This window comes from Arvicola amphibius, chromosome 17 (genome assembly GCF_903992535.2).
Source record: "Arvicola amphibius chromosome 17, mArvAmp1.2, whole genome shotgun sequence".
Lineage (NCBI taxonomy): Eukaryota > Metazoa > Chordata > Mammalia > Rodentia > Cricetidae > Arvicola > Arvicola amphibius.
Genome location: NC_052063.2, coordinates 28189285 through 28215237, shown reverse-complemented (window position 1 = coordinate 28215237; position 25953 = coordinate 28189285). Strand labels below are relative to the sequence as shown.

The 25953-nt window shown below is 41.2% G+C and overlaps 1 protein-coding gene across 2 annotated transcripts in view; it reads left to right on the top strand.

Annotated features, from left to right (window-relative positions):
- The first annotated feature begins 3710 nt into the window (after positions 1–3710).
- Tbc1d15 (TBC1 domain family member 15) overlaps positions 3711–25953 on the top strand; it is a 55629-nt gene continuing 33386 nt past the window's right edge. For both annotated transcript variants that reach the window (XM_038314428.1, XM_038314427.1), the window contains exons 1-4: positions 3711–3816; positions 17841–17939; positions 19824–19898; positions 23533–23671. In XM_038314428.1, the coding sequence (XP_038170356.1) occupies positions 3787–3816; positions 17841–17939; positions 19824–19898; positions 23533–23671 (343 nt within the window). In that variant the 5' untranslated portion in view covers positions 3711–3786. The remainder of the gene's footprint in view (positions 3817–17840; positions 17940–19823; positions 19899–23532; positions 23672–25953) is intronic.

The window sequence follows — 25953 nt, the reverse complement described above, 5'->3', positions numbered from 1 at the left end:
GCAAAGATGAGAACACTACCAAGTCTAATAAACCAGAAGCAAACTTTATTTCAGAAACCAGATCCTAGGAAAACCAGAAGCAAACTTAAAAATAAAAAAAATAAAAATAAAAAACACCGCGGGGCACAGAAGCTTATCAGCTAGCTGAGACAACAGCCAGAGATGGTGTTTGTTAGGCTGTGGCAAAAGGCCGGTTTCTGAACCCATCTCTTTTAGTTAGGGCACCAAGCATTAGGTCTGAACAAAGGAATTTTTACGATCTTACCCTGTCCTGTGGGTCAGTCAATGTAGACCCTAAGGAGGGGAGTGAGTTCTAACATCAATGGGTAACTAGGCAGCTATCATGAAATATGTTTCAGAGTAGATTACAGCAAAAGTCACTAATTGCAAGAAAACAGATATCTTTAGCAATTAGCCAGAAAAAGGACAGCTAGTAATACTAGAAGGTTAATAAATTGGTTCTTAGGTTGGGAACTTAGAAGATAGCAGAAAGTTCTTCACACTATCTCAAGGTAAAACTCAGATACAGACTGCCATACTTTACAACCTCCATTATCAGAGCTCATTAGTCAAATCTGTGTTTCTACCTTGTGCACTGTTTCTCCTGGCACCTCCAGGCAGTGTATGCTGAAGCCCCATGCCTCCCCTTTGGTGGTGCCAGTTTTCCATAACAGAGACAGTGCCTAACACAGAGGTCAGTATCTCTGTCTCCTAAAGGTTAACTCAGTTTACATCTGTCGTTTATCAAGATGGTCCAGGACACTACTCTCAATTTGTAGGGAGAAGTTCAGGCATTGTAAGTAAAAACATCCAGTTGTAAAATGAAATGACCTAAGCTGATGGAGGATTCCCAAGCATCTGTGAAAATAGCTCACTGTGAATGACTGATCCTTGATCTGCTGAGAAAGCTGCTGAGAGTCTGTTCTCGTTCTCCTAGACTTATAACTTTATATCTCTTTATTTCTACATTCTTATTTCTGGAATCTACCTTTTTATTTTCTTATTCTTGGACTCTTCAGTCAATAAAATCCATGCTCTCCCCAAGGTCCTACATCGACTAAGCCCTAAGGCAAAATGTGTCTGTGATGTAGTAGTTTGTTGGTAAGGGAGGGTTCAGGAAATGAAGAGCTCAACGGAAAGGCCGGTGGGAGCTTGAGAGAAGAAACGTGGGACAAGTTCTGAGGTCCGTGCTGCAGCCAGTAACTAAGGTCAGAGAGAATGGAATGGAAATGAAATGTCCAGGTCTAGCCAGGTTAGTAATCACTTTGGCACTGCTAAGATATGTATCTGGAATTACATTTCTACTCAACCATCAAGTAGCTTGTGACTTTTGCCGGTCATTAACCTCTGAGAGATTTAGTCTCTTCAACTGACAAACACGAAGAGGCTATCGCTAAAATCCCTCCTAGGCCTAAAGTTTCTTTAAGGTGCTTCTCATTTGGATTCTTTTGTATCATATGTTGACTATTTAGAGAATGAGTATGTACCTCACAGGAACAAGCTCAGGAGTTTTAAAACTATTCATTTTGGGGGGAAATAATTAAATTTTATATTGTATGCTATTTTTAGAGAAGGATCATTGCTGTGTGTATGCTCATTAAATTTCCTTCTCTAATCCAGTAAACAGCTAGAACCTGAAAGAAATCACATTGGAATGCTACCCTTGTTTCTTTCCTTTACAAACAGAGGTATCACTGAAGAAGTAAATCAGGTTCTCTTTACCCCGTGTTAATACACAATTGTGCTATTCCAAAATGAGGGACCACTTTTAGTTACATAAACACTTAGTGTCCAGTTAAGTGTCAGTATAGTCATTGTGGAACTAAATAGCATAGTTGCTGCCTTCCAGTAGGGCACGGCCTAGTAGGAAGGCAGTATTTTACAATGTGACGCACGGGAACTGGGAAGCTGATCTGGAATTGAGGTCTCTTTTGGATTGCCTATCAATCCTGTTTTGAAGTGGTCCCTGGATTCTTCTTGGGGAATTATCCAATCTTTCATTCTACATATATGTGAAAAACATTTTTTTCTTTCTTTCAGCCTGGAATGCACTATGTACATCAGGCTGGCCTTGAACTCACATAGATCTACCTATCTTTATTTTCCTATTTTTGGGGTTAAAGGTATGCACCACCATGCCTGGCTCATCACATTTTGATTTGAGCTGGGCCACATGATTTCCTACTTTGTCAATTAGTATCATATACTGGGGCTTATAGCCATTGGCTCAAGGACAGAAGCCATGAGTCAAGCCGATCCAATCTGTTACAGTCAGAAGCAATTTTATAGTGTCTCGCTACATCACCCAGGCTGGCCTTTAATTCAGTAAGTAACAAAGAATAGCTTTGCACTCATACCCAACCCCCTCACCTCAGCATCCCAGACTGTCACCATGTCTACTACTCAGAATGAATTTTATAACAAAGTGTAGTGCATTTAGAATTCATCAGATTTAGGTTAAACAACTGGCTCTGAACAGGGAGAACTGAGAGAAGAAGGTAACATTGTAAAATAAAACAGGAATAGTTCAAGAAGGCTCTTGTTTGGACTTTCTGAGGCTTAGGGTTCAGAATCCTTAACAGGGCTAAGCTGGCATTGAAAATCCTGGCACCTCCCTCACCCATTAGATTCCTGATATTCGAAGAACCTGCCAATCATGCTTTCTGCTGTTCCATTTGGTTGCCACTTACCTCAAGTAGCCTCAAAAGCCTTTAACTCAGTGCTTCTCAACCTTCCCAATGCTGCGACCCTTTACTACAGTTACTCGTGTTGTGGTGACCCCCAACCATAAAACTATTTTTACTGCTACTTCACAACTGTAATTTTGCTACTGTTTCGAATATTGTAAACATGGGATATTTTCAGTCTCAGGAGACCCGTGTAAAAGGGTTGTTCGACCACCCAATGTGGTTGCAACCCACAGATTTGAGAATCCCTGCTCTAATTGCTCTTGAAATGTTAACACAGAATTAGTCTCAGAGCTCTGCAAGCATAGAATCGGACCTTTCGCATTACTGGGAAGGAGCTAGATTTAGGACTTGATATTTTACCAATCTGTTTCCATACGGTGTTTTGGGGGAGATCCCTACAACCACCATATGCACAATTCCCTCCTTAACATGTTGATGCTCGGGTGAATTTAGGAATTGAAATTATAACCGCTAAACTGAGCTAAACTATGTATGCGCCTCGGACTCTGGAGCGATAAAGAGCAATAGAGGGCGTGGTAGTAACCACAGTTCCTGTAAAAAATTGTATGCTTAAGGTCATGCGTGAGTTGGCAGCAACAATACTCATGTTTGGAAACCGCTAAAATCAAGGGGAAAGTGTGCCTCAGCTGGAGGGGCGGAGTTCAACGCAATCCCAATTTTACCGTGACTTGTTTAAGGCAAGAAAGCCGGGGCAGCGTGTCCTGGGTCTGAAGAAGATGTTGCTTCCATCACACCAAAAAGATGCTGCGTTCCTCAAGATACACGAGCTACGCTCAAGAAAACTTCAACATCAGTCAGCTTCTATTTACCAACCTTTCAGCTTTAAAAAAAAAAAAAGGTGGGGGGGGGCAAAATAAAGACTTGCGCAGTACAGCACCAGCCACCCTCTCGCCATCCTGAGCACGCATGCGCCTGGACGCCTCTCCCGCCCCGCCCTCGCCCGCCACCAATCGCAGTTCCCGCCAGTCCCCGCCCCTTCCCGCCCGGATGTCCTTTTAGATCGGGCGGATGTTGTTGTGAGTCCGGGAGACACGTGAGGTTCTGCTACGTCATCAGCAGGCACGCGCGGGGAAACATGGCGGCGGCGGGCGTTGTGAGCGGGAAGGTGAGTAACGGCTCCGGCTGGCGCGGCGGCTCCTGGCCCGGCGGCCTGCGGCTGCTGGGCGGCCGCCGAAGGGGAAAGCGGGTCGCGTCGGGGTCAGGGCCGGCCGGTGTGTGACTGCGACAGGGCTGGGCGTGGTGTCAGCTGTTCCGCCCGGGTGCTGGGCGAGCCCCGCGTTAGACAGTTCCTGCTCCCAGGCCGCGCAGGCCTCGGGACCGCTGTCCAGTTCAGCCCCGGAGCGCAGCGCCGAGGCTTTTCTTCCGATCACCCCCTCGGGGGGCAGCTGAATCCGTGTGTCCCCTCGGTGACTCCAGTTCTTCCGACGCCAGCCTTTTGTAAAAGCATCAGGCGCCACCGTGGCTTGGCTGACCGGGAGCTCTGCAGCTGTGTTCTTAGACCCAGCTGGTTGATGGCGTGAGCGGCGAGGTGTGTTTCCGGGTTGACACCGTCCCAGGCTTGGCTTGAAAAGCATTTGTTAAAGCATTGATCTCTTAGACGTTTTCCGGGCGTTGCTGTGGGGGCGTCTGTCGTGGTGTTTTGCAGAGGCTTGGCAGTGATACCCTCCTGGTGGGTTGGGAGCTAGCATTAGGCGCAGAGGAGATTTTTATTTTCAATATATATTGCCCGTTTACATTGAGAGAGCGAGCTCTTCCATACCTAGGGTTATCTGCTTTATGACATGCACCTGGCAGCATTCCCCGGCGCAGTGTTATTTCGCAAATGTCCCTAACCGACTGGTAATGACTCAGAGAACACTAAGGACTGTTTACTTGTCGCAGACAGCTTCCTCTGTTCCTTCACTTTCAGCGGTCCTTGCTGCAGCTCGCCGCGGTTTTGAATTATTTAACCCACGTTTGGAGAAGAGCAGATTAGGCCGAGGAACAAATTACGGCTTTACCTTCGCTGTTGATCTGAATTAGTGACCTTGGAAAACTGGATAACTAAGCCGTCTCTGTTTCTTTTATCTGCGGAATGGAAGTGTTGTCAGGGGTCTGGTAGTCGAGTGCTTAGGATTATACGCAGCTGAACAAACGGGAATGTATATATGTACATGTTTATGCTCTTTCAGATAATAAATTGGACATCCTTTTAGGATTACTTATATCCTTGTCAGGTTTAGGCTTTTTGTATCTGAGGTGAATGCTAATTGTCTCAACTCATTACAAATCAGGTTCTCCTGTTGGTGTTTTCATTTGGACAGATCCAATATGGCACTTTCCTTGTTTGTTTGTTTTGAGACAGACTTTCTCTGTAGCACCTGCTGTTCTGGAAATCACTTTGTAGACCAGATTGGTTTCGAATTTACGGAGATCCACTTGCCTCTGCCTCCTGAGTGCTGGGATTAGCGGTGCGTCCCACCTGGCACTTTCCAAGACATCTTTACAATTGAAATTACACGTCTCTTTTCCAGTTTTCATTGATTCTGAAAGAACCCTTGATAAGCAGTTGGAAACATATGGTGCTCACCACCAGCTGCAGCCGTGTTACCAGTCATCGACTTAAAATTTAAGAGTGGCTCGTATTTTGTAATTTTGCTTCATGACCTCATTTGAATGTCCATTCCCATCTCTCCACTGGAACTGCCCTCCCACACCGAAGCACACTCTTCTCTCATGTGCTTTCTTGATCAGCAAAATGTATGGAGTCTTCCCTTGGTAATTTCTGCTGTGCCTTAATCATTGTGGTGTCTTCCTTCTTCTAGTTGCATGTAAAGCAGACTTCAAGGCATTCTGCACCGGATTTTTATTTTTGTGGAGAAGGGGTGCAAAATTGTCTTTTGCTTTATCAAAACAGGTGAGACTTCTTTACTTTGTTAATGAATCCAAACGGATTACCTTGCCATAAAAAGACACATGCCTTCTGCTTCTCGTAGCCATCTTTTTGTTCAGGTAGAGGGGGAACATGGTAGAAGCGAGTAGGTCACTTATGAATCTCTTTCCTATCTCTTCAGAGTTCAGCCTTGACTTGTAGTTCAGAGTTACAGTTGTGGATGTAAATAGTCATAAAAGATTCAGTTGTGATAAAGGACAAGCCCCGTATCAAAGAGCAAATGCTGGGCTGCCAGCTCTAAACGCGTGTCTCAGTGGTGGCACCTCGCACGTAGAGTAACTGTATAACCCTGGTTTCCTTTGCTCTGAGGTCCTGGAAATGATGAAGGAATTAACAGTTTTTATTCAGAATAGGAGAGTGGAGCCAAATTTGTTTCAGAAACTAACCACTTACTACTACTTCAGCCAAATTAATCTCCCTTGTCTGTAAAACAGTACCTACTTTATGTTAGGGTTTTGGGGATTTAATGACTAAGTATGTTGGAATGTGGCCTGACTCGTAGTAGATCCTGAGCAAGTGTTAACTCTTTGTCTGTTTCTGTGAAACTGGTTGGTTGGATAGGGCAGAACTTATATTTTTGGTATGGGGTGAGCTTTATTTTCAGTTATCTCTTTTTCATCCTTTATTGTTTTAGAAATTGAAAAATACCATGTTTTAGAAGTCACAATGTTAACGCCGGGTGGTGGTGGCGCACGTCTACAATCCCAGCACTTGGGAGGCAGAGGCAGACGGATCTCTGGAGTTTGAGGCCAGCCCGGTCTACAACAGCTAGTCCCAAGACAGGCTCCAAAGCCACAGAGAAACTCTGTCTCGAAACCCCCCCCCCCCCCACACACACACACAAAGTCACAATGTTGTCATTTTGGTTGTGAGCCTCACCTTTAAGACATGAGCCATCTGTGCAGGCCAAAGGTCATAGACATTTGATGGTGAAGAAAGGTCATTGTGCCCTGGCAGTGGTTGAGATAATGCTAATTGCTTAGGAGCAAACCTGGCTCAACTGCTTGTAGTTGTGTGACTTAGGGAAAATTACTTAGCTTTCCTGAAGACGTTAGCTCGATTTGGGAAATAACCAGGCTAACTAAAAGATAAAGCAATTATATATTTATTTATTTATTATAAGGGAAAAACTCACGAAACAGGAACGAGAAGTCCAAGCTCAGCTGTGCTGCCTGGGAACCACAGAGAGAGCACCTGGGCCTATGCCCGTTTTTTTTTCTGGGTCCCAGAAAGCCACACCCTAACTTGGTGCCACCTCTTGAAGATAATTGGTTAACAAAGCTTCCCCATCACTTTCTTGTGCCCGTTACCCAGTTGCATAAGGTTGCAGAAATATACTTCCATCATGGAGTTGTTGGTGGATTCGATGAGTTAGTATTGCAGAAAGTCCACAGTAGTTCTTGGCATCTAGCATGTGCTCAATAAACATTAGCTGCTGTTAAAATATTTTTGAGAAACATCTTTCAGATCTTTTACAAGATTGTAAGGTTAGATTTGGTTTTGAATAGTTATTTATTCATGCTGACAATTTTCTGCAAAGAAATATGTCAGTACACAAATATGAAAATAATATCCTTATGAAATAAAGGGAAAAGTATCTAATGTTGGGAACTCAATGCTGTTATTTGGTTAAGCTTTAGTGAACTACTGTTTGGCCGTGTTTTCTTTCAGCCAAAGTGGAGAGAAATCTGTTCAACTGTAAGAATTTGGGACCTGTATTAGGATAAAAGGTCCCCCCGCCCCCACCAAACAAACTGGTTTCTGGAGACTAGACCACATTTGTCTCCTGTGACTCTTACTGTGTAATATAAATGTGATTACATAGTGTGCCTGTATCCTTTTGGATACAGGAAATCCAAAGCAGGACAAACCGCAGACATCCTGTGATGCATGCCAGTGCGTAATTCAGTAAATGTGGAGTGCCATTTGAGTTCTCAAATGATTGGTCAGTTTGTATGTGTCTTAGTTAGGTTTCTGTTGCTGTAATGAGACACCATGACCAAAAACAACCTAGGAGGAAAGAGCTTAGTTTATCTTACAGCTCCCAAGTCACAGTCCAGCACTAAGTCAGGGCAGGAACTGAAGCAGAGACCGTAGAACATTGCTTGCTTCTCTGGCTTGCTCAGCTTGCTTTTCATATATGTCCCAGGTCCACCTGGGTAGCACCATGCACAATGGGCTGAGCCCTTCGGCATCAGTAATTAATCAAGAAAATACCTCACAGGCTTGTTTTCAGAACAGTCTTGTCAATTGAGGGTTTTCTCTTTTTGAATGACTCTGCTTTTATCAACTTTTAGAAAAGACAACACAATGTGGATGGGTTCATTCTTGAATATATTGCATTTTTCTTGCAATTTTTAAAGGTGGGTTTGAGTTTGATCGACAGCCTTGATTAGTTCTTAGAAGTTAGCTTATCTGCCTTGTTGTGTATTTATAGAGCCACCTTTTCAAAAGGGGACCTAATAGGGCGGGTGACATGTTCCTGTGGATACTGAGATAAGAGAAACACTGTAGCAACCATTCTGCTTCTGTTTCAACAGACACACACAACTGAAGTAGTGGAATGAAAGAAATGACAAAAAGTAACTTGAAAGTTTTGGGATCTTGTATGTATCTGTTTTCAGGGCTGATTTTTTGGTATTAAATGAGCAGTTGGTATGCTAGTCCCTGGGAAAGACTTCCAGCTGCTCTCAGCATTCATTAGTTGCTTGTAGTTTTGGGTGTAGAGTCCAGACCTGCGCGCTTCCCTCCATCCACTTTAGCATGTCTGTTGTTGTCCTTGTTCAGCTCGTGCTTGGGCAGTCACGCTGTTGAGACTTGATGAGTGTGTACTTTCTGACCGTCCTAGGAAATACAATCTCACACAGTCTTCCTGGACCCTCTTCAAAAGTGATTCCCGAGACATAGGTGTGGGAGTGTTATGTAGATGTATCCATGGGGACTGAGTTCCACAGTCTGCGTTTGGTTGGTTGTAGTTTCTATAATGGTTTCTTGTCTGTTACAGAGAAAAGTTTCCTTGATGACAGGTGAAGACTGCACTTAACAGCGGATATAAAGACAGATATAGATTGTTGGTAGGGATATGTCCATTTAATAAAATGACTTTACTAGCCGTGGGTAGTTGGCTAGGTTCCCAGTACCAGGCATGGTTTCCTTTTTGCTGAATAATTTTTTTTTTTTGAGGTGTGGTCTGTTGTAGTTTAGATGGGCTTGAACTTGCTTAGGTAGCTGAGGGTGTCTTTGAAGATTTGATTTCCCTATCTTCACATCCCAAATTCTGGAGTTATAGGCACACCCCAACAAACCATGTTTATTTGGTTCTGGGGACAGAATGCTTTGTGTGTGCTGGGCACTCTACCAGCACTGCAATAAGAATATTCTTAGGATCTAGGAGATTTTCCTGGAGACTTTTATTTTCCTTAGATGAAATCGTATGCTGTGATAGTTAACTAGGGCTTTATAGGAATATACCCTTTACTTTTTTTATGATATTCTTTATCTTAGCAAACATTTGAATATCAGTTATTTGTTATGTTCGGTTCTTTGTATAAGGGTGGTTAAACATAGATTTTGTTTTGTTATCTCCTTGGTTTATTAAGCCATGATCTCATAGTACATCTGGTCTTGAACTTACTGTGGAGCCCAAGGCTAGCCTACTTTCATCTCTCAGTGCTGGAATTACTATTGTTTCTCACACAGGGCTTTAGACTGTATTGTTTAAAGTTTTTAGTCACATTTTATTGTGTATATGTGGCATGATACAGCATGTGTGTGGGGGGATCAGATAACAATTGTCAGGAGTCACAATTTAAAGGAGTGGCTCTCTTCCACATGGGAGTCCCTGGGATTGAACTGGTTGCCCTGCTTTTTGTGCTTTTCCTGTCTGTACTGTAATATATATGTAATTGCTAATTTAGCAGGAGCCATTCATTGAGTCATTTGGTAACTCCTCAGGTCAATAACTTATTTTTGTTTCTCTTATGGCTGACTTTTTTATACACGAATGTCCTTAAGAAGCCACAGACGTGCCTTTCATTGAGAATTGCTACACATTTGTTCAACAGTTCACCTCAACAGTTCATTCAGTTTCCAGCTGTTCCTCAGTAAATAACCTCTCCATGTCCCAGCTGTATCCCTGATTGCCTTTCTCTCCAAAATTAAATCACAAAGTCCTGTCATTTTGACTTTGTAGCCGCCCGCCTTTCCTCATTTCCCATGATTGGCTCAGTTGATGCTGTTTCACACCCAGGGCTTGTTGCTTCAGGGTCAACTCCAGACTCCTAAGTTCCTCACTGGAACTGGAGAAACAACTGAAAATGTCTCCTCGTTCTAGAAACTGAAGATCGGGCACTTGTGAATGAGATGAGGTGGAACGGGCAGTGGGTAGAAGAGGCTGACGGGCTTGTGCTCTCTGGAGGATTGGCAGACACTGTTTGTGGAGAGGAGGGCTGATAGTGCTTGAGGAGGAATAGTCACATAGAAAAACACTGGCTTTTCAGGGAACAGGTAGACTAAGAATGGGGCAGGCGGAAAGATTGTGTCAGGAGGGGTAACGTCTCCATAGAGGTGAGGGGTGCAGACTGTTGTGATGTAATCAGATGTATAGTTTATCAGATGAATTGTGGAGCTGCCTATTGCACACCTTACACGGGTAGTTAGAGGATGACTAGACGGGAGAGTGGACGTGAGCAATGCCTCCAGATAAGGTGAGGGGCCAGTGTCACAGAAAGGCTGCCAGATGACAGTAATGGAGTCAGACTGCTAGAAGGCTTTCCGGATGATTGACGGGTTTGGATGGCTGACGGAGTAGTTGGCAATATATAAAGAGCAGCTTTATGCAGAGCATAACAATTTAGGGTGCGTGTGACTGTGGGCGTGCAGATAGCAGTTAGGTGCTAGACGTTTAGTTGTGGAGCGCAGCTCGTCATGGTGGCTTTCCCTGGGGATACTTTCTGTAACTAAAAGCTTAAATTGTTTTCTGTAAGCCAGATAGCTTTTAAATAAACTAAATCTTTGAAGTTCTTTTTGATTGTAGATTACTTTATAAAATTCACATAGTTGTTAAAGTGGATGTTATGCAGTAGCTATCGAGTTTCCGTATGGAGAGATTTAGGGCAAAAATTTTACCTTCATCTTACTAATGAGTATTTTAGTTGAATGCTTTCATTTATCTTTAGTTTTTGAAAGTGGTTGGTGGCAATATAAATAGCTCAGTTCCACATCAGTATAGAAACTATAAAAGCCTGCCCGCTGCTGTGCTGTGCATGTTCTCTTCAGCTTTGTTGGAACATGGTTTAAATTCAGTAATGCAAAAGTGCGTCTATTTCTGTCTGCTAAGTTGAATTTATCTGTCTTGTCTCGGTTTTGCTCTTTAATTTTAACTTTTGTTGTTAGATTAAGGTCAGCAAATTTGTTACAAAACATTGCTATAGCCCCTTTTATTTGTTTAATTATTGTCATTATCTTCCTCAACATATTGAAGCAGCAGCAGCACGTGAAAACCAGACTTGGCCTTGAATTTGTTGACTAAGAATGACCTTGAATGCTACCCTTCTCTGCTTCAGCCTCCCAAGTGCTGGAATTATAGGCATGTGATACGATGCCTGGCTTTAGAGTTATTTTAATTATTTGTTTTAGTTCCTTTGCTATTACTGTTAGTAGAAAATCATTAGAAGTTTTATATATGCACTCATCTGCTTGGGCATCTAAACTAATACTCTCTAAAATGTGCACATGCCATAGCACGAGTACGGATGGAGGCCAGAGGACAACTCTGGGCAGTCAGCTCTCTCCATTGTGGTATCTGGGGCTCCAACTTAGGTCGTCAGGCTAAGTGTTTTTCTTTTGTTTTTTCAAGACTGGGTTGGGCTGGAGAGATGGCTCAGCGGTTAAGAGCACTGACTGCTCTTCCAGAGGACCCGGGTTCAATTCCCAGCACCCACATGGCAGCTCACAACTGTCTGAAAATGCAGTTCCACGAGATCTGACACCTTCACACCAATGAACATAAAGTTAAATAAATCATCAAGACTGGGTTTCTCTGTGAAGCCCTGGCTGTCTTGGAACTGGACATGTAGACCAGGCTGAACTCGAACTCAGTGATCTGCCCGCCTTTGCCTCCTGAATGCTAGAATTAAAGTTGTGCACCACCACCGCATAGCCAAAGCTAAGTGCTTTTATCTACTGAGGTGTATACTCACTAGCCATACTTTAGAAAATATTTTTTTTTTAGACACATTCTCACCATTTAGTCTTTCTGGCCTGGAACTCAAAAGATCTGCCTATCTCTTTAATCCCAGGACTCAGAATACAGAGATGTATTACTATGTCTGGTTATTTATTTATTTTTTAAATACCTGTTCTACTTTTTATCTGTATGCATATGCCTAAATGAGTTTTTATGTACCACATTCATCAGGTGCTTGAGGCCAGAGTATCAGATCCCCTAAAACTGGAGTTAACAGTTGGTTGTGAGTCCTTAATGTGGGTACTGGGAGTGAAACCTGGGTTCTTGAGTGCAGTAAGGAAAGAACTCGCAAGTGTCCTTTGACGTCCACACAAGTGCCATCGCTTGCATCACTTCCAGTAGACAACACTGCTGACCATCTTGCCCTCCTATTTTTAAAACTGTTTATTTTAGTTTACTTTTGTATATATGTGCATATATGCAATTGTATGTGGGTGCCCATGGAGGCTGGAAGAGGGTGTTGGATCCCCTCATGCTGAGTTATGAGCTGCCCAGTGTGGGTGTTGGGAACTGAACTCTCTGATTCTCTACAAGAGCAGCAGGCGCTCTTGATCATAACTGAGACATCTTTAGCCTGATTTTAGCAAAATTTTAAGAATTAATGAGCCGGGCGGTGGTGGCGCACACCTTTAATCCCAGCACTCGGGAGGCAGAGGCAGGCGGATCTCTGAGTTCGAGGCCAGCCTGGTCTACAAGAGCTACAAGTTCCAGGACAGGCTCTAGAAACTACAGGGAAACCCTGTCTCGAAAAACCAAAAAAAAAAAAAAAAAAAAAAAAAAAAAAAAAAAATTAATGAGAGTCTAGAAGAACTGAGATAATCTTTTTTTTTTTTTTGATGTGGAAAACTTTTTTTTTAAAGTTTCTTTTTTAAATATTTATTTATTATATATACAATATTCTGTCTGTATGTCCGCAGGCCAGAAGAGGGCACTAGACCTCATTATAGATGGTTGTGAGCCACTATGTGGTTGCCGGGAATTGAACTCAGGACCTTTGGAAGAGCAGGCAATGCTCTTAACCACTGAGCCATCTCTCCAGCTCTTTTTAAAGTTTCTTTATACATTGTTTCTACCTTTGGAGCAGTTAGACTATTCTGAGTCAATTGTATCTTTTTAGTATTGTCAGAAGCCCTGCCTGTGGCACAAGCCTGTAATCTCAGCTGCTCAGGAAGCTGAGGCAGGAGAAGCACAGGTCACCTGGGCTGTAGACAAGAATTGAAAGCCTGGTGATGTAGTGAGCCTCTGACTCCAAGAGGAAGGAGAAAAGGGCTGGGGACCTGGCTCATGGGCAGCACAGAACTTTATAAATGCTTGGTTGCCATACTGTGTGGGTTCGTGGAATTCAATTTAGAGGTGCTTAAATTTGATAGCAGGAAGAGTTTTGAACATTGTAGCATGAATAATTAAAAACTCAGAGACAGAAATTGGGGTTAAACCTGAAAACCAGAAAAGCAAAGCAGCAAAGCCACTAGAGAAGTGTTAACTTCTATTAAGGCTGGGTGACCGTAAACTAAGCAGACAGTCTCTCCTCTCATTTTATATTCCCTCTAGTGCTGGGATTAAAGGCATATGACTTCCTAGTACTGGGATTACAGGTGTAGGCCACCACCACTTAGATTTATTTCTCTGTTGATCTTGTGTAGCCTAGGGTGGCTTTGAACTCACAGAGATCCATCTGACTCTGTCTCCCAAATCCTGGGGTCACCATTGCTTGACCTCTAGTATCTAGTGGCTTTAGTTTTGCCTCTGGTCTTCAGGCAAGATTTATTTTTCAAAATACAAATAATATACCACCACAGAACATGGAATGACTAAAAACCCAGAGTCAAATATGAGGATCTGTAGGATGGCTCAGTGGTTAATAGGAGTGCATATTGCTCTTCAAGAGGACTCGAGTTCAGTTCTGCACCAAGGGCAGCTCAGAGCTGGCTGTAACTCCAGCTCCAGGTTATCACGTGTTCTTTGCTGGACTCCTTGGGCTATTTGCTTATATATAATTTAAAAAATCAAATGTGTAACGAGCCCGATATCTTCCTGCAGTGCTTGTGGACGCTGCTTTATGTGATTCCCTGTAGCTTTGACTCTGAACAGTGCGTGCACTCTGCACTGCACATGCAGTCAGGCCAAGCTGTGTGGTGACCTCTGCCAGGAGTACTGGCGTGTTAGAACTGCACGGCTTTACTGTCGCTCCAGTTTCCTGCTTTTTAGAGAAACAAAGTAGCTTAATGAGGCAAATGAAGACAGCATTTTCCTACCATTCTTTAGCGTATACCAAATTAGTGTAACTTGAATTGTATTGAGCAAGTACCTAGGAAGAGAATGACTGGACCATATGTGATAGTTGTATATTTAGTGTTTGAAAGCTTTGCCAACTCTTCATCAAAGTAGGTAGGTATCATTTTACACCCCTTCAGGTAAAGTTCCTGGTGTTCCACAGCTTTGCTAAAGCTTACTCATTCTTTTTAATTACAGCTCTTCTAATAGGCACACAGAAGTATTTTTTTCTTTTTAAAAAAGCTTTATTTATTATGTATACAGTATTCTTCCTGTATGTATGCCTGCAGGCCAGAAGAGGGCACTAATTGTGCATTACATTTAGTTGTGAACCATCATGTGGTTGCTGGGAATTGAACTCAGAACCTTTGGAAGAGCAGACAGTGCTCTTAACCTCTGAGCTGTCTCTCCAGCCCCCATAGAGAAGTATTTCATGTTTGCATATAGTGATCAAAATATTGTTGGTTATTTTTTTCTTGTGCTTATTTGCCACCTTTGTGTTATTTTAAACTCTGTTCATTTTCTTGTTACTGAGTTTTGAGAGTTCTTTTTATATTCTGAATACAATTCCTTTTGATAAAAGTTCATTGGGATCTTAGTTTATTTATGATTTCTCTTGTCCTAGTGAGTTTTTATGGTATTTTGGACATATGGAATGCATTTATAATATTACTTTTCACATCATTTCTTTCTAATTTTGTTTGTGTTATTTTGGGGGCCACTTTTAATCTCAAGTAGATGAAATTTGTACAATTTTGTATACATATATGCTATGAGATTGGAGTGATAAACCTGCGCTCTAAATAATCAATCCCCTAAAACCATATGGAAACAGTAAATATTGGAAGTAATGATTACCCCAGACATGACGTGAGAAGGACTGTGCTCATGTAGGTGTTAAATTCAGATGGAGCACTTAGGCCAGATTGTAAAGTCGCTGCCACAACTTACAAATCTAAACACATTTAGAAGTTGAGTTTCAGTCTGGAGTAGCATCATTTCTGCATTTGGGATCTCTAACTTTATTTGAATAAAAATAATTTCTAAGCATAATATAAACAAAAGGGACTAGGAGTTTGGTTATAGACTTTCTGGAATGGGTGCTGGGGTGATGGTTCAGCAGTTAAGAGCACTTGATGTTCTTTTGGTGTAGTGTGCATGTGATTTCAAGGACAGTTGCCAAATAGTTTGTGCTTTCAGTTTGTGTATAGAATGAAGATGGAGATAGTAGTATTTTTTATGACTGCTTGGGGTTGACTGTGGGAATGTGAGATCAGAATACTTAGAAAACAAAATACTTTTTAATTAAAACTGTGATTACCTTGTTTTTTTTATGTGAAATGAATGTGTACTGAAAGCAAATAATTTTTTCCTGTGCTGTCTTATCAAATATAGATGCTCTTTATAATGATGGGAAATTGATACCCTGGAGATATCCAGGTTTAAAGGGAGCCGGGCGGTGGTGGCGCATGCCTTTAATCCCAGCACTCGGGAGGCAGAGGCAGGCGGATCTCTGAGTTTGAGGCCAGCCTGGTCTACAAGAGCTAGTTCCAGGACAGGCTCCAAAGCTACAGAGAAACCCTGTCTCGAAAACAACCAAAACCAAAACAAACAAACCAACCCCACTGTGTAGAATTTGCATGTAATCTGTGCATATCTTCTATTCATTATTATAATATATCTCTACACTATAATTGCAGCTATGCTATATTGTTTATGGGCTAGTAAGGAAAATGTCTACATAATACAGATGCATCTTCATTGTTTTAAATATTTTTTAATCTTACTGAGTTTAGACTGGTTGAGTTTAGAGAATGTAGAATCCAGAGATGGGGGCTTCATAAAATTTATAGGTGATGCAAATGAGTTATTTCATTTTATTTGCCCTTTAGGTCAGACTTAACTAATTTCTAGAAGCTAAAGTTATACCTTTGAAATTAGAAAACTAAACATGACTGTCTTCTCCAGATAGTATAAATATAGTTTAGAATTTTGAGTTTGGGGCATGTATTTTTTCTTCAAAAAAGCACCGCAGAGGAACTGGGCATCCTGGTGTGTACCTGTGGTAGCAGCACTTGGGAGGCGGAGGCAGCTTATCATGGAAGGTCTTATTTTCTCCATCTGCAGTGATTAAAAGTAGTCTGGGCTGGCATCTGTGATCTCTGAAAGTCTGTAGCCCATCTGTGCGGGCTCTTCTGGCTTTTAGAGTCTCTTGAGAAGTGAAGTCCATTTAGTATTCTGATTATTATGGACTGAGGGGGCTTTGTTTTCTGATTTGGTCTATTTGGTGTTCTGTATGCTTCTTGTACCTTGATAGGCATCTCTTTAAGTTAGGGAAATTTTCTTTTATGATTTTGTTGAAAAAATGTTTTCTGTGCTTTTGACCGAGGTCTCCCCCCATTTCTATTATTTTTAAATTTGGTCTTTTCATAGTGTCCAGATTTCCTGGATGTTTTGTGCTTGAAGTTTTTGTAAATTTAACATTTTGAGTGACCTGTTCTTCTATTGTGTTTTCAGTGCCTAAGATTGTCTTCCATCTCTTGTGTTCTGTTGGTGAGGCTTGCCTTTGTGGTTCCTGTTCAAGTTCCTAGATATTTCATTTCCAGATTTCCCTCAGTTAGGTTTTCTTCATTAGTTCTGTTTCTACACTGAGGTCTTGAATATTGGTGTTATTAGTCTTGTGTGGCTGGAAATTGAAGCCAGGGCTTTGTGTCTGCTGGGCAAGCATCATATGAGTGATGGTGGTTACCCCAGCTCCAGACTGCAGAGCTGAGTTTGTAGCCACATGGCAGTTAGTTCAGCATCACTATTGAGACAAACGAGAGTGTGATTTTTACCAGTCTGAAAAACAAATACTCATGTGTTTGAAGCAAATTCCCTTCTAATTTGTTGAAGTCTGTATTGTGCGTTTTAAATGCAGGTTGAGTATTCCTGATGTGAAAATCCAGAATCTGAAGTGTCCCCAAATCTAAAATGTTTTCAGTGCTGAGGTGACGCTACAAGTAGAAAGTTATATACCCTGACTTCACCCTTTGGCCACAGTCAAGATACAGGCACTCCAAACCCATGAAGTTACCTTCAGACTGTGTTTAAGGCATATGTACATAAACACAAATGAATACACGAGTATTCATGAATCTGAAATACTTCTTGTCCCAATCAACCTGTGTTACATTTGTATATGAGGTAAACGGACCTTGAACAGATATTATAAGAAGACAGTTTGGGGACTAGAGAGGTGACTCTGTAGTTAAGGGCATGGCTGCTCTTCTGGAGGACTCGGGTTCAATTCCCAGCATGCATATGGCTTACAATTGTCTATAACCCAAGTTCCAGGGGGTCTGATGTTACCTTGTGTCCTTCACAGGCACCACTGTGCAAATGGTACACAGATACACATGTAAGCAAAACACTCACAAACATAAAAAATTTAAAAAGTGAAAAAATAAGAAAATATCTCAGTTATTTTTAAGGAATGTTGAGATAAGTGTGACTAGAGCTGGGGCTCATTTAATTTAATGAAGCACTCGTCATGTGGGCACCCACCCAAGTGAGGTAAACCTGTGCTTGAGAGCAGTGCCTCAGTTCTGAGGAGGGAGACGTGCACACACACACACACACACACATAAATGAAAGGGGAAAAAGTGTAATTGTAATCTTGTTTTTGCTGTTCCAGATTATATATGAACAAGAAGGGGTATATATTCACTCATCTTGTGGAAAGGCCAATGATCAAGACAGCTTAATTTCAGGAATATTACGTGTTTTAGAAAAGGTAAGTTTCTCGTTAATGACTTGTTTAGTAATAGTTTATGATAGTGGTTCTCTTTGGTGCTTTGAAGGAGAGTCTGAATCTCATATGTAAGACACTGTATTTGGACAATGGTTGTAAATTTAACATAGAAATAACATTAGAAACAACATACCTTAGGTATACCAATGAAAGTCATGAAAAATTTTAAATGTGTATGTAAAGGTGTACATGTTGGTGCATGCCTTTAATCCCAACCCAGCACTTGGGAGGAAGAGCTTAGTGGTTTGAGGACCAGCTTTGAGTTCCAAGATAGCCAGGATACCAGAGAGATTCTGTCTCACCAAAAAGGGGGAGGGAGAGGAGGGCATGTAGACATTATAATAATACAAATTTTTTCATAATGGAAATAATTAGATTTAATTTTCCGTAACAATTGTTAAATAATGGTAATGTCAGAATGTGTAAAATACTAATATTTAAGGTCCTAAAATTTTATTTTACATTTAGAAATAAAAAATGGATCAATATCAAGGTTTATTGGGGTACCAGCCTCCTAAATCTCTCAGGATCCAGAAGGAACACTGTAGCAAGCACAGGAACTTGCTAAGGGGATCTGAGGGTAAAAGGAATGAATTGGCTCACACATCTTCTTGCCATGTCCCATTTAGTCTTCCAGTGTTCTCTCGATCCCACAAGATTTCCAGTTTATATACCCACACAGGCACAGTTAGCAATTCTCTGGCAATAGCAAGGATACCAGACTTGTATTTTTCAGGACCAACAAGACAGATAAGGCTGACAAAGCGGGCGCCTATTTTCTTATGTCTCAGAGGGGGCATATCTGGAAAGGGTAAAGAGAGGAAGAGGCTGTGATTTCTAAGAGGGGGAGAAGGGAGTTTGTGTGTTAACTACATCTGTGTGGTTAGTTAAGCTAGAAGTCTGTAATTGGTAAATAGAAAAAAGAGGAAGAAAACGCAGCAGCGCTGTGCGCTCTGAGCACTTTCTTCACTTTCTAGGTACCTGGGAACACAGCGTCATGATAGTCATGGCAGCCAGCATAAGCTGTGGAAGGAAAGCGGGTGACATTTGATCTGCATTAGTATTTTTGTCAAATGTTAGCTGATTAAGGGAACCTCTCAGCTCTCCCCATTCAAAGGCAAGAACTACAGCTATGTGGTAAAATCTGGAGTCTGGCAATTCCAGCCTCTGGGCCAAGTGGTGACTTTGTTCCCTCTGACCCCTAAGTGGGAAGAATTTTCTTTCTCTGGGGCCTTTTCGAGAATACAAGGCTCCTAGTATATATTCTATATGTCAAGATTATAAAGCCAAATGAAAAGACATCCTCCTGATTTCTCACATATATATGTCCCCAGTACATCAGGAAAGTATTGATGAGATACACATACACACATATATACAGGCTAGGGAAAGAATGCAGTTAGCACGTTTGAAATTACAGGAGGAAACAACAGATATTCTGGAGTCTGTATTTCTTACTGACCTTGGAAGGCAAGTTTCCTCCATCAGAAGTTAATTCTGGTGGGTTGACACCTACAATATTTTTTTTAAAGATTTATTATGTATACAACATTCCTTCCCTTTATGCTTGCATGCCAGAAGAGGGCACCAGATCTCATTACAGATGGTTGTGAGCCACCATGTGGTTGCTGGGAATTGAACTCAGGACCTCTAGAAGAGCAGTCAGTGCTCTTAACCTCTGAGCCATCTCTCCAGCCCCGACACCTACAATATTAATTGCTACTTCTGTAATAAATGATAAAGGCTCTCAGTGGATTAAGAACATAATATGTTGATAAATTCTAAATATAATTCATGGTGTCTTTCTTCAGGATGCTCAAGTTATATTGATGAATTCTAAATATAATTCATTTTTTTTGAATGTAGGATGCTGAAGTAATAGTGGACTGGAGACCATTGGATGATGCATTAGATTCTTCTAGTATTCTGTATGCTGGAAAGGTATTTAAAAAATATGACTGAGAGATTGCTGTATGTTTTCTTTGTGTGTGTATATATAAGAATGTAGGCATGCATGTCTTGTTTGCTACCCTGCTCTAATGCCCTCCTCCATCCCCTTCTCCCCTCTGTGGTGGTCCTTTTCCTTCTCTGCAGTAGTCCCTGTGTGTCAGTCGTATGTATTTTCTGTGTTTCAGTCACATGTATTTTTCCCTCTTCTCCATCCCTTAAGGTCCCCTGCCCCCATCTCTTCTCTAATCACACATATAATTGACTATGTAGACCAAGCTGGTCTTGAACTTGCATAGTCCTGCTTCTGCCTCTCAAGTGCTGGGATCACAGGCTTCTTGCCACCACACCCTACATAAAAATAATCCTTATTTTTATTTGTGTATAATCTGTTTGCTCTGAATGGCTCCTCTTGTTAGCTCTGTTTCACTCAGATCCATCTTTTTTTTGGACACTTATCTTGGTATTTGGGGGATTTTGTACTGTTAGGCTCATATTTATTAGCAGGTGTTTTCTTTCATTATGGCTAGGCCTGCCTGCTACTCATGGGATTCTTCTCTGTGTATGACTAATCAGTTCTCAAGGTGGGAATCCCTGCTATCAAGTTCTCATTATTTTTCTAGTTCATTTTTTCAGAATGGAAGTTATAGAACCCTGCTCAGAAAGGTCAGGCTGGGATATTAGTGTTTGGACAACTGAATTGAAGAAGAAACCTGGGAGTGTTGGCATCTTCATTATCTAGATGGACTTCCAGCTAAGCCCTTGTTTTCATCCGTGCACTTGCTTTCTCACAGTTCTGTTTTTACATCTTCTAATGAATAGAGCTTTATCTGTAGGACTGGCAAGATAAGATAGCTCAGTAGGTAAGGGTACTTCCTGACAAGCATGATGACCTGAGCTTGATCTCCTGAGCCCTACATGAAGAAAAGAGAACTGGCTTCCAAAAGTTGTCTAGCCTCCTTATGTGTACAGCATATGTGCATAACAGTCATGGCACACACAGACACATAGACACACACACACACACACACACACACAGTCTGAAAAATAAATACGAAACAACTAGAACCTTTAGTCTTCTGGAGTTTTGTTAATTTCTCTACTTATAAAAACTTAATTTATTTTTATGTGTGTATGTGTGTATATAAGAGTGTGCCTGCTTATCTGCATGTGTACTTCATGTGTGCAATGGCTGTAGGCCAGAGAGGGTGTCAGATTTCCTTGGAGCTGTGGTTACAGGTGGTTGATAACTGCCCAGGGTGGGTGTTGATCCTGGGTCTTACAAGCCATCTCTCCACCAGTTTTTTTATTTTTATCTTAGACTTTATCCTAATTTCTCTAATTTTTTAAAATATGATCTGCCATTTCGGAGGCTGTTTGTAGAGAAGGTGGACACAGAGAGGTGGGGGTGACATGACTCTGAGGGTTCTTAGTCTTCCTTGTCACCTGGCTGTGGTTGTAGAGATGGCAGCGAGGGAAATGGGATTGGTGGTGGTGGTGGTGTTGGAGAACAAAATGTGCTTTCTGAACTGGGCTAGGTAGTGTGCCTATAATAGGGAAGATGAGGTGGAAGAATCTCATGAGTTCAAGGACAGCCTGGACCACATAGGAAAAGAAAACTAAAATAAAAGCCAACCAAGCAAAGCTCCAAGGTAGCTCTCTGAAAATGGCCTTTAAGGTAGAACCTGAAAGAAGAAACCCATTCTGCTTTCTAGTTGCATTTTCAGATGGTCTTCTTTCCAGTTGCCTGCTGTTCACGTCTCAGTTTTCTTGGGATTTGTGGTTTCATCCTGCTCCTAGTATCTTGCTTCTCCCCTTTAACAAAAGTTACACTGAAGATGAGATGCATGAGTCTTCAACACAGAGTTGTTACTGCTTCAGAACCATTTCTTTCCTCGTGCCTGGTTAGTTATCTTCCAGACTTTAATCTGTGTTTCTTACGTTAGAACACTTATCTGTGTTAATTTGTATGCTTCATTTGTTCTTTTATCCAGTTTTGTAACTTTCTGGTCGTATTTATTTTTATGTGTTGAATAAATATGCATGGGAACAAACATAAATGTGCACTTTGTGGGAACATCATAGGATATATCGACACAAACCTAGATGATGCATGTCAGTCACCTGATGTGACAACACTGTATGTATAATATTGAGGCTGGTGTGACACAGTGTAGTGCTGTATAGTATAATAAAGTATAAACTCAGTGTAAGTAGACTATGTATCCTCTAATGACAAAGATATAAATGCGTAAGCAGTGTACATAGACAGCTGTTTTCATTATCACAGATATACTGCCCGCAGTATATCTTGTTGTGCTGTGCTTTCTGTGACTACTGCATGTGCTAAGTTTATTTACACTGGCATTATCACATGCGTCAGAGCAGTGCCTTGTGCCACGCACTGGAGTGCCACTAAGCTGTTGCTTAACAGTCATTTTTCAGTTCAATTCTAATCTTATGGAGTCATTGTCATATATATGGTGGTTGTTTACTCAAGTCATTATGTGATGCTTGTCTATAAATTATAAGTAAATTTGAGTGTGTATCAACCTTTAAGATCTAGTCTAGTATTTGTCTACCCTTTAATTACTCTCCCTTTGATGTATACTTTAATTTTTAAAAATTCAACTAAATTGCCCTCCTGTAGTCAGAACTAGGAAGTACTATTGCCAACAGTGTAAGGCAGCCTATTTTCTCAAACTTTTTAAATATTTGATACTCTCAATAATAAGGCAAAAATAAAAATCTTACTTTTTTTTTAACTTTTCCTTACTTCTACTGAAATTGGAAATTGTTTTATCTTAGTGAATTTTTTGCTTTTATTTGTATGGGTGCTTTGCTGACATGTATGTTTGTGTACCGCATGGATACCTGATGCCCAGGCAGTTTAGGAGAGGTTGGCTCACTCGGGAGCTGGAGGTGACAGATGGGTGGACTGACATGAAGATGCTGGGAGCTGAACCCTGGCCCTGTGAAAGAACAAGTGCTCTTAACCAATGGGGCTTCTCTCTAGACTTTGACTTCCTTGTTCATGCCATGCGTTTCTTAGGATTTTACATTTCATTTATTGTGTATGTGTGTGTCTGTCTGTGTCTGTCTACGTGCATGCATGTGCATGTGGAGGTCAGAGGACAACCTGCGGGAGGGAGTAAGTTCTGCTCGTTTACCATGCGCATTCCAGGAATTGAACTCAAATTGCCAGCCTTGGCAGCCAAAGCCTTTACAACTCTTGCATCTCACCAGCTCCCTTTGTTTGCTTTTCTCTTTGTTTACGTGTAGTTGGTAGGAGTTGTTTTGTAGTCTGAAAATGGGATGCATTTTGCTTTCTTTTCTCTTTTTGTAAGATGGCTGCTATATTTTTAGATATCACAACTCAATAAAAAAACAGGACAATGAGGAATTGAGGTGAAACTTATCATGAAAACCAAATCTTGTGGAAGCCCTGAGTCGGCTTCTATACATAACTGATTGGCAACCCTAACTGCAGAGGGTGATACAGATGAGCAAGGGGGAAACCGGTACTCATGCTGTTTGCCACAGATTTCCGACGTCATTCATGGGGGCTCAGATGTTATGCACTGGCATGCACTAGCATCAGACCTAAATATTTATGTTATTGTTTCAGGACTCCAGTTCAGTTGTAGAGTGGACCCAGGCCCCCAAAGAAAGAACTCATCGAGGATCAGAACTCCAGAGCAGTTATGAAGCAGAGTGGGACATGGTTAACACAGTGTCATTTAAAAAGAGAGCACACACCAATGGAGGTAGGAATGCAGTCTTTGCAGTCTTCAATTGAACACAGTGCAAAGAAATGCTTCAATGTTCCTCAGTAAGGAAGAATGATTTTACATTTCACTGTGCATGAATAACTAATTTCGTCCTTTTTTTGTTATTTTATCGCTGTGACTTCAAAAGAGGATTTAAATATACTTGTCCTGTTTTTTAGTTACTAATAGCAAAATAAACATCTAAAAAACTAACTCTGTTAAACTCTGTGTGGTAAGTGCATACCTGAGCTCATCACTGGAAGGGTGAAACCGGAGGATCCTGAGTTCAAGGGCAGCCTGTCTCCATCATTAGGATACACCTTTAAAAGTGGGTTATCAAGCTCATTTAACTTGGTATTTCATGAGAACTTGTAACGTTATAATTCAAATACTTTGCTTTTATAGCAAATTAGTGTTTTGAAACTGTTTGCTTCCAGAGAAACAGATTTTCTTGTTCTGGCTAGCATTCCAACCCAGCAATGTCATGCTCTTGCTGTTGATTGTATTCAAGGCATACAGACGTAGTGAACCGTTCTGTTGTGCTGTTCACTTTCCCCACCTCAGTGTGTGGGAGGACTTTCCATGTTCATTAGAACTGATGTTTGGTTGTTGTTTGTCGTTGCTTTAAAGAGAAAAGGTGTTCCAAATGAAGTCTTGTCTACTCTCAGGTTTTATTTTGCTGTCATTGCTATCCACTTGGCTGCTGACTGCACACCTGCTTGCCCACTACTCTAGCTGATGTGCTGTCTAGCTTTTCTTGCCTTTACTGAGCATGCTTTTGATTACATTCTAGCACTTCTCTAGTGCTGGAGATGTACCTGGAAACAAAACAGTTCCTGCCCCTCCCTTTATTTTTATTTTTTTGAGACAGGATTTCTCTCTCCCTGCCTTCTCTTTCCCTCTCCCTACCCCCTTCCCTACCCCTTATACTGGCTTTCCTTGAATTTTTCTGTATAGACCATGCTGGCCTTGAACTCTCAGATCTACATGCTTCTGTAAAGGTGTGTGCTACCATGCCTGGCCTAAGGAAATAATTTCTAAAAGTTGAATTTCTTACATATTTTATGTAACATTTTTAATATTTATGTAAGTTTATATTCTCTTTAAGCTTGTATTTTAATGGAAAGACTTGAACTTTGTAATAGTTCTCATTTTTGTCAGAGCTTTAAATGTGGAGATGTGATTTCCTTTTTATATAACATGTCATATCTCTCATTAAGGGAAATCTGTATAAAGTGTTTGCTTTTAAAATGCATAAATTGCATGTATTATGTAATATTCTTAAGTTTTTGCTGCAGCTTCAGTTCAGTCCAATTGAATGCAATTGTGATTTTATTTTTCTTTTGTTTCTAATTTGCTATTACTGTTTTTCTATGAAAATATTTAGTTTTTGCAAATCTAGTAGCACGCACTTTTTCTAGGCAGTTCGGGTGTACGCAGATGACGATGGGGTGAGTTGGGATGCTTAGGAATGCCCCACTCTCCCGGAGCTTTTGCTGTTGTGCTGTGCAGCCCACGGCTGTGGCACTTAGTAGGGGGTTCACCTTTTGAACCACTGTGGAGACCACGTGGGTCAGTGTGTGCACTTCGCTACGTAGCCTTTCATGACAGCTGCCAGTGGCACCTATTAGGGAATCCAGTGGAGACGATGGAATTGACTGTCTCTAATTACATAGGAAGGCGACATACATGCCTGTCAGCACCAATTAATCTCTTTTGAACAAGTTTTGTAAGCATTATTCCGTGTATGGTGAGATAGAATTCATAAAAGTCTTGAATAATAAGAGTAAAATTTATCTTATGAAATAACATTCTTAGAAGTATACTGTTTTTCTTTTAGATTTCAGAGATGTTTCTGAGTTCAATTATGAAAACAAAGTAATATTTTATATTGGAAATTATAATAGGAAATACTTCCTGTAAGAAAATGATTTTAAAAATAGTTTTATGACTTTAAAAAGCAATCTTTAAGTTGCTTGTTAATAGTTGTGATAATATTCATGGGCCTAAGGTTTTATTTTCTGCAAATGTTCCACGCATCCAGAAGATCCTGCCCTTTATATGATGGTGGGGCTGCATATGAGGTTTAGAGTGTGCTTACCTAGCATGCACAGCACAGTGTCCTGAGTTTAGTCCTCAGCACCAAATTAGCTGGCCATGTGACACATGTCTCTAATTTTAGCTTTCCAGAAATAGAGGCAGGTGGATCAGACATTCAAGGTATCCTCATTAAACACAGGTGGAAACTGTAGTGGTGTAGTGTATCCCCGGGCTAAACA